Below are 9384 nucleotides of genomic sequence, written 5' to 3'. Positions count from 1 at the left end.
CTGGGGTCCACGGTAGGCATTTTCAGGACCTCTGGTCAGAGGTGGTTAGTTAACGTTTGAGCCGGAGCACCGAGAATCCTGGGAAAATAGGCAGTTCACCAACCCTACGCTTCTCAGAGAGGGAAACGGAGACGCCTGGCGGTTGAAAATGAAATCAGTCCTTACTGCAGTCCCGAGGAAGACCCACTCTAAAAGGTGGAGCCCAAGTCCCAGTCTGGGCATAGAGGAAAAATATTGCACCCCTCATGTCCCAACCTCACCTTAACGCCAGCCCGCCAAGACATTCCTACGTGCCTGACAACATAAATAATCTTGTTAAAAGAAAATTTAAAACGCCCAATCCTGACAAGGATGCTGACAGAACGGTAAAAGGAAAAAACAATCTGGCAGTTATCGCTATCTTAATAATCTGAATCACGCAGATTTATTGTTTATGCAGTAGTGTTAACTGAAGTATAACAGGAAAAAATGGAAATAAGTATTCTAAAGAATGGACCATTATGCAGGTCCATTACAAAGAGTTTGGAGTGAAAATGCTGGCATATGTATTGTTGGGAAGCAAGGAGGTTACAAAGTGTACATGATATCAGTTAGGTAAAACCAGGCATTATTTATTTCCAGATGTGCACGGGCAAGGGTTATAAATGGTTTAAAATTTTTAATATTTTCCAAATTTTGCACAACAGCATATATTAGAAAAAACCAAATTAATTTAAAAAATTATGTTTGAGACTGAATATGCAGAGAGTGACCAGACTCCCTCATCACCCCCCAAACCACAACTTCTGCAGCAGTCAGGACTTGGGCAATGACTGCCAGTTGCCCTCCTTTTTGCACCTCCCCACTTCATCTCAGGACCAACCAAGAGAATGCCAATTATGCTCCCCAAACCAATTACAGAAAACATCCTGCTTCAGGTTAGCCAGCCTGTTTCCCCACTAGCAGCCTCTAATCAGAGCACACCTGAAGCCTTCCCTTGCTTTCACCATAAGGCCTTCCCACTCTTCTGACTACATTTTAGTCTCTGCCAAACGCAAGTAATGGTGGCTGACTTCTTTTCTATAGCAAGCTCTGGATAAATGGTCCCTGTTCTCATTTGGGTGGTTTTTGTTTATCTCTACGTGTCTCATTGTGGCTGAGCTTCTGGCAACTACAAAGAATGTTTTGTGGTTAATGAAAAGAGAAGAATAAAAATTTCACACGTGGTATGAGTTCAACTTTGAAAAAGACAAATATAGGGGAAAAACACCAAAATAATTAGTAGTCTTAAATACAAGGAAAAATTGTTTTTCTACTTTTCTGTTTTTTCCTCCTTTCTGTAATCCTTTAAAAATTCATATACGTATTTTTTTTCTTGGAAATTATAAGAATGACTTGAATGGTTTGGTACAACATATCACTTGGTAAGGAGTTTTAAAATATACAATTATGTTTACTTACAGAACACAAATATATTTAAAACTTTATTATCCATTTATTATTTAGTGTTACTGCTCTTGTTAAACATTTTATCATGCGAGGTTAAATAATTAATGGATGAAAGTACTATTTTATTGTACATTTTTGTACCTTCTTTTATCACGTAAAAAGGATAGTGTCCTCTTTTATGTTGTTTACTTTCTTTGGTATATTCTCAAATTTATACTTCTACATGGCATATAAAACATTTATTTAAATTCCAGGACTTCCCTGGTGGTGGTCCAGTGGTTAAGAATCTGCCTTCCAATGCAGGGGACAAGGGTTTGATCCCTGGTCGGGGAACTAAGATCGCACATGCCACAGGGCAACTAAGTCTGCATGCTGCAATTACTGAGCCCGTGCGCCGCGACGAACAGCCCACGCTCTGTAACGAAAGATCCCGCATGTCCCAAAGAAGATCCCACGTGCCACAACTAAGACCCGATGCAGCCAAATAAATATTTTAAAATTCCAAGTCATTTAAATCTAATTGATTACAATCAATTTGACTCTGCCAATTTTGTGTAATTCTTACGTGTATCTTTACTTAATTTTATTATGACCAAGAACATAGTCTTTTTTTCCGGCTGCATCAGGTCTTAGTTGTGGAGCACAGGATCTTCGTTGAGGTATGCGGGATCTCTCGTTGCGGCGCGTTGGCATCTCTCTAGTATGGCCTGCGGGTTTTCTCTTCTCTTGTTGTGGCCTGCAGGCTCCAGGATGCGCGGGCTTCAGAGCACGTGGGCTCTGTAGTTTGCAGCACACAGGCTCTCTAGTTGAGGTATGCAAGCTCAGTAGTTGTGGTGGCAGGCTTAGTCGCCCCGCAGCATGTGGGATCTTAGCTCCCTGACTGGGGATCAAACCCACATCTCTTGCATTGTAAGGCGGATTCTTTACCACTGGACCACCAGGGAAGTCCCAAGAATGTAGGCTTTCTAGCAATAAATTCTTTGAAATTAATTTATGACAAAGCATGTAGTCAGTTTGTGTAAATACTAGAAAGGAAATTACTTTTTGTTGTTGTTGTCATTAAGAAAGAAAACAGCTGTTCCGTTTCCTTGATGTTGTTTTGCTGCATTTATCGAGAAGTGACTCAGCAGTTGTAAAGGTAAAATCACGGAGATTATTTTAAAACCATCCATAAAATCTAAAGAGATAGAAAATAGATTGGTGGTTCCCTGGAGCTGGGGGAGGGTACACAGATTGGCAGCACATGGGCAGGAGGGATCTTTCTGGGGTGATGGAAATACTCTAAAGTTCAATTGTGGTGATGTTTGCACAACTCTAAGTTTACTAAAAAATCATTGAATAATAACTTAAAACAAGTGAATTTTATGGTATGTAAGTTTTGCCTCAATAAAGCTATTAAGTTTAAAACCAAACAACAGCCACAGAGATGTTATCTTTTAGTACAAATAAGAGTGGTCCTGTGTTGGGGGCAAACGTTGGACATGATGATCAGCTCCTGCTGCAAAGCTAAGGGGTCCTCATGGCTCAGCCTGTTGCCCGTGTCCCCACAGTCTGCTTTCTGAACCCAAAGGCTTGCTGCAGCCCAGGCCTGAGCACACATGTCCTGCATCTGGACCCAGGCTGTTTATACCTGCGGAGCAGGTTTCCTCTGCTGGTGCAGGTCTTCACAGGCCCTGCCCAGCCTGCATCAGCAGCTTCCATGTCCCCATCCTCCCTAGGGGTCTTGAACCCCCACCTCCTGTGAGAGACTAAGTGTTGGGAACCTCTGGAATATGGCCTGGGCCCCATACCTGCCTGGGGAGAAGCCAGGAGGCCAAAGCAGTGGTTGAGGGTCACATTAATTCTCTATACACAGTGTAGTTTTTAGTTCTTTCAGGGATTTATTAAGGCATTGAGCATAGTGTGATTTTTAGCCAACTGAAATGAATACAAGGAAATATATCAGGACCTGAGGGATATGCTTTTAAGGTTAATGGTGAGGATGACGAGCTGAAAGAGAATTGAGAGTAACGCCTGTGCAGGCGGCACCCACCCTGGTGCAGCAGATGCTTTCTGCCCATGTCCCCCAGCCAGAAGCTCAGGCTCAGGGGCTTCTGGAGAGCATCTCGAAGTTCTCACCACTTTGGTGCCCAATAGGCACTCGACCCCCCTACCTGGCGCCAAGTGGCAGGAAAGCCCCCGGAGCACGCAGCTGCAGAAGAGGAGGTGGAGGACAGGGTGTGGCCTGGCCACAGTGCAGGGCAAGCAAGGGCAGATCAGAGAGCCCCTGACACTATGCAGGGGCCAGGAGGTCCAAGGCAGAACGAGGGGGTGGGGAGCCCCTGCCTAGGTCCCAACTGCGACTGTTCAGCCTTCTTTCCATTTACAACTCACTGCTTCTGGGGAGAACTGGAGGGGTGTGTCCTTCAAGAGAAAACAGAACGGGAGGGAGGGAGGAGAGAGAGGCCAGCCCCCAGGGCCTTGGAGCCCTCAGCCCAAAACTGCAGACTGCTCATGGTCACTGGAGGTGCTAAACTGTCTCTCCACCTTCCTCTGGTCCTTGATCTTGAGTCCAATGTCTACCCTCTTCTCAAAGAAGTTCACCAGCACGGACTCCGTCAGGATGGAGGCCAGGATCTGCTCGAAGGAGATGCACCAGTCTGTATCAACGGCACCCCCACTGTGAGTGGTGGCCACGGGGCTGTGGGCCTCCCCACCCACCAGCACTGTGTCATCAGCCAGGTCCTCACACTGCAGGGAGCCCGTGCTGACCACTGAGTACGAGGACATGGACATGTCATCTTTGGTTTCATCGTCAGACAGAGGCTGGGGGGGGGAGCCCCGCCCCTCGCCGCCGCCCCCTTCGCCCACCACCTGGCTCTCCTGCGGTGCTTTCCCAAGGTGGGTGTCTCCACCCGCTTTGGCCTGGGGGTCCCCTGCAGCTGGCGGCTGAAGCTCCTGGGCCACGTCTTGAGGGGGGTGTGGGGCTGGCGGCTCGCCCTCCTCAGGGGCACTGTCCCTGGACTCTCCTCTGCCCGACCATGCAGAGAACCTCCTCCCCACTTCCCCAATGCGGAGCAGCAGGCTGGCCACCGTGGCGATAGCGTGGTACAAGTCCTGCTCCATGGGGTCTTCGCTGAACATGTTGTAAAGCGTCTTGCACAGCTCTATGAACTGCTCCTTTTAAGGGGAAAAACAGAAAAAGGGCAGGGAGATGGTAAAGAATGGGTCAGATTGCCCTCAGATCATCCAGACTCACAGTGCTGGCCATTATGATTGGTGTGAGGGTGTTGTCCCATTAGTTGTCTCCGTACACCTGTGTCTTGATATGTCCATTTCACAGATTAGGACACTGAGGTGCAGAGAGGGAAAGGGCTTTCTTTTCCAGCTGCCATTCTTTCAGCACATATAGGAACATTTGGAGTCTCTCCCTGTCTCTATGTCCATTCTGTTAGCAGAGACAGACCTATTTCTATCATACCTTTCTAAACCCAGTGACTACAAGTACTTCTTCACTATGTTTTAGAATCACATTGAGTTTTTTATATCTTTAATCAGAAGCGCCTCCAACTCTCCTTTATGAAGCTCTTTAGAGAGTGATGACAAGGTAAGGTAACTTGGGTTGGTTGAGAAGGGTGAAGAGGTCAGGTTCCAGGTCCTGAAACCATATTTAGGCTTCCTGGCCTGAGAATGGGATGAAACCTCCCTCCACGGGCACCCCATTCTTCAGGCTGTGGATGAGAGAGCACCCAGATTGCAAGGTTCCCCTTCGGGCACAGCAGACCGTGGTCAGGCTGCAGCTCAACAGCTGCCTTTGGTTAGATGTCTGTGGTCCTGGCTGTAAGACCCTTGGCAAGATGCCACGGTCCTGACGCAGAGACCAGCAAACAAACATTGGGTGGTGGGTTGAGTGGGCCTGTGTGTGCACAGCTCCGAGCGGGGCATGGGAGGGAGCAGAAGTGCTGTGATGTTGTCTCATAAATGGTGGTGTAAGTCTCTGCCTTTTGAGGCTAACCTTCCCCAGTGCTCCTCTGGTTCACGGATACCAATTAAACCAAAGCAAGTCATCACCAGCAGAGTGTTCTGGACAAGGCCCTGAAGCAACTGACCCCTTGTCCTACTAGAATAGTCCCTGACTGCTGCCTGACTAGAGGTTCTAAAGGTAGGCAGGAGAATCCCTACATTCCAGGGGGTGCTGGGACGGTGGTGAGGTGCCGGGTGGGAGGGCTCAGCCTTGGTCAGAATTTTCCAGAAACAACTGTTGCGTGTTCTGACTGGGCCTACCTGGTTCATCTTGGGAAGATCCTTAATCGTCTCCTTCTGAACCTCTTTCTCCTTGGCCCACATTCGAAGGTAGTGCCGATAGTCAGGAGGGCTGGTTCCCTTCTCCTCTGCGAGTTGGGAGAAAAAAATTAATCTCCATCTGTCAAATGAGAGAAAGAGGGCTGGGGGCTGGTAGCAGGGGGTAAATGGGTTTAAGTATTGTCTGGCATGGAGTTACCTGGGCCCTATTACAAAACACCCCGGCATTTGGGGAGGTGGTGATGGAAAAAATACCCTAGAACACTCATGGGTCTCCCAAGTTATGCTGAAGTAGGTCTGAGCTAAGCTGATGAGGATAGCCCCAATCTGTCTTCCCCAAGATGGTGACAGAACCATGTGGAGGCTGAAGAGAGGGTGGCATGAGAAGGAGAGGCCAGCTGGGCACCTAGAGGAGTCCTGGCAGGAAGCAGGCACCCCCAGAGGGAGGCGGTGATGGCTGGGGGTGTTCACAGCTACAGGAGATTCAGGCCTGGGGCTGATGACAGCTGCACAGCTGATGGGCTGGGCATTCACCTCAAGGAGAGCTGTGGTGTCAGGCATGCATCTGCCATCTCCCCAGGGTACGGGGCTCTTCTGCAGTGACAGGGCAACCAGACCCCACCCACCCTGAGACCTCTACCAGCATCAGCAGATGTTGGCCTATATATACACCTCTTCTTTTTTCTTGGATGTCATTTCCAGCTCCCTCTTGCTCTTCCTGCTGTAGTGCTTCTGGACAATGGGATGAATAAAAAGAACAAGAACATTCTTCTGTTATGACTCCAAACCACCAAGGTCCTTGAGTGGTCGGTCTAGTCTGTGCTCTCCTGCGGAAGCGGACCTGGCCCTGGATGCTGCTTCTTCTCTGCCTTCTCTGAGAAGGGCTGTCTCACTCCACCCGAACCACAGAGCCACTGAACCCTCACATCCTCTTTTCAAAAGAATACAAGTCATACCACAGTTCTTAAGTGAAAGATGGCGCACGTTATGGGCAAGAAGTCTGAGACCAATGATTTCTATAGTTTCTGCTGATAAAGGTCAAACTCAGGGGAGTCCTAATTACCAATTCAACCTGCAACTGCCACACTAGCTGATGAGGAATTTTATGTACGTGAATCCTGCACTCAGCACTGTATTTCTTAAAGTGACATGTTCGCTGGAGTCTGCATACACCGTGCTCCTTATGGTGACCATAAACTTGGGGTGAGCAGGCTGCCCAGCTTTTGCAGACCTGTTCCCTGAGAGAATGTGGCCGGTGGGGGGACCTCAGGTGGAACGGCAGCGTCCCAGCTCTGAATGGCCCTTGGCAGCTATGTGGTGGCAGGGAAGGGCGCAGCACTCCAGGCTCAGGCTTCTCACCAGGGAACGGACTGCTGCCTGGAGGCTATGTGAGGTCTGAGGACAGGGATCTGTACCCCGAGTCCCTGGCATCTCCTGGAAGTGCCTGGGACAAGCCTAAAGCATCCTTGATTTGCTCGAGTATAACAGAAGATACATCTGTTTCTTTAGTTTGTATACTTGAAATCAAGGTCCTCAAGCTTCATAGTCAAGTTAAGTAAGACTTTGGCACTGTCAACAGGATTGCTTTGGGTGTCTTGATAATATCTTTTTTTTTTTTTGCAGTACGTGGGCCTCTCACTGCTGTGGCCTCTCCCGTTGCGGAGCACAGGCTCCGGACGCGCAGGCCCAGCAGCCACGGCCCACGGGCCCAGCCGCTTCGCGGCACGTGGGATCCTCCCGGACCGGGGCATGAACCTGTGTCCCCTGCATCAGCAGGCGGACTCCCAACCACTGCGCCACCAGGGAAGCCCGATAATATCTTGATAGTACCTTTTACTTTCACTTTTGAGTGTGTATTATCCTTGGTGTGTTATTACCTATCCCCCATGAGAAATTATAGGGCGGTGTTTTGGTTGGTTTTCTAGGTGTATTACATACCACCAGCTTGATTGCCAAATCCCAGGCCCAGAATGCCCCATCACCCTGTACCCAGTACTCCCAACAGGTTTTAAGTGTAGCACAGGGATGACTTCTAATAGGCACTCAACATACGTATTTTTCCCCAACAAAAAAGTTGTGTGGAACATGAAAATGTTTCCAAAGAAAGCATCTACCACTCTCCTCCACCTCTGCTCATCTGTGCTTTGTCTGTTTCACAATGACAGCTTTGCAATGATAGCATTTTGTGTTTTTCCTATGACCATGATGACAGAATACTTTCTGCACGTGCCTGGGGAGGTGACACCCTAGTGCCTGTGCAACACCCACTATACTGTGTGTCCTCATTTACTGCCCTCACGCAAGCACAGCAGCTGCCCCTCTCCACCCCAGTCCACGGCTGGCTCTGGGTCCTCCTCGGAACTTAGCCACACAGGAGGCGTCTCTGGAATAAGAGCTTCCAGGCCTCCTGACCATGCAGGGGAGCGTTCAGGAGATAAAACCCAAGGCCCTGGGGAAGCCAAGTGCAAAGGGGGCGCCCCTGCCCCCCAGGCACTGACCTTGAGCCTCCCAGGGCAGGAAAAGGTCCAGGTCGGAGGCCAGAGGAGATGCTGGAAGGGACAGCAGAGGAGGAGCAGAGGCAGAGGGAGGGAGAAGCCCGGGTCCGGGAAGGCAGAGACAAGAGAAACAGGAGTGAGAACACCACCGGGGGGCCTGGCCCTAGAGAGTGAGGCAGCTTCCCCTGGCTCTCACTCTGCACCTCCCCACGCAGCACACTCCCCGAGCCCATGGGGGGCCGTAGGCCACCTGCATGCACCCCACAGCAGTGTTGCTTGGCACAGGGTCCGAGGCCAGTGGTATACAGAGTGCTCACCTTCTGAGGAGCTGTTCTCAGTGAAATAATGGGTCGCTTCCAGGGCTGACTCAGCCTCCTCTGGGCTCAGGGCTGTGCTCGGAGCAAAAGAAGAGTGAGGGCAGGAGGGAACAACATGATTCTCACCAAACGAAATCTCCCTGAGTCCTAGACAAAGGCCCTCCCTGCAACTGCCACTGTGTGCTCCACAGCTCCCAGCCCCACCAATACGGTGGATGGTCACAGTGGTAACAGCTGACGACTGATTCTGGTTGACTCGTGCATTGTGTTTGAAAATGTAATATATACATATCCCAGATAAAAATCCAGTCAGTGCACCTGGGAGTTGGTTGAGCGGCCATCCTTTCTCCTACCCCACGATGATGCGGCCCAGAGGATTCTTTTGGGATGTTTTATGCTCCTGCAGGTACATATGCAGGGACGGGCCAGGCACAAGTGACTTGTTCTCACTTTATACACTTGGGCATTGTTCCACACCAGCACATACTGGCCTGCCTCGTTTTGCGATAAAGTAGTCTCTGGGGTGTCGGATCCACTTGGTTCTGTGCAGGGGGCTTATTCTCCCCATTGTACAGAGGGGGAGGAAGTGAGCGAGTTTTAACAGTGTGTGGCACAAGGGGAGGTGGCAGGTGTGGGTCGCCACTAGAGCCCTAGATGAAGCAAGGCAGGCGGGGCGGCTTGGAAGTGGCAGCGCTGGCCGCATGTGCCCTCATGGACAGGCTCTCGGCACAGTGGGGCCTGCCCAGCCCAGGCCTCTCTCTCAGCAGAATGAGAGGTGGCCTATACCAGTCTTTCCATGGAAGTGTTCCTTGTTGCATTACAGGGAACAACCAGCCAAAGGTGAGAATATCTGTGTCAGGAGC

The 9384-nt window shown here is 49.8% G+C and overlaps 1 protein-coding gene across 3 annotated transcripts in view; it reads right to left on the bottom strand.

Moving 5' to 3' along the window:
• Positions 1–407: 407 nt before the first annotated feature.
• Positions 408–9384, bottom strand: part of TBC1D9B (TBC1 domain family member 9B) — a 47016-nt gene continuing 38039 nt past the window's right edge. The window contains exons 15-19 of one of the 3 annotated variants that reach the window (XM_079918151.1): positions 8522–8593; positions 8208–8258; positions 6382–6441; positions 5692–5798; positions 408–4587 (exon numbers count right to left, since the gene is read on the bottom strand). In XM_079918151.1, the coding sequence (XP_079774277.1) occupies positions 3898–4587; positions 5692–5798; positions 6382–6441; positions 8208–8258; positions 8522–8593 (980 nt within the window). In that variant the 3' untranslated portion in view covers positions 408–3897. The remainder of the gene's footprint in view (positions 4588–5691; positions 5799–6381; positions 6442–8207; positions 8259–8521; positions 8594–9384) is intronic. The other 2 variants (XM_079918149.1, XM_079918150.1) reach the window with 2 other exon arrangements.

This window comes from Stenella coeruleoalba (assembly GCF_951394435.1).
Source record: "Stenella coeruleoalba genome assembly, chromosome: 3".
NCBI classification, from domain to species: domain Eukaryota; kingdom Metazoa; phylum Chordata; class Mammalia; order Artiodactyla; family Delphinidae; genus Stenella; species Stenella coeruleoalba.
The sequence above is the reverse complement of the archived record's forward strand: the minus strand, read 5'-3'. Positions and strand labels throughout refer to the sequence as shown.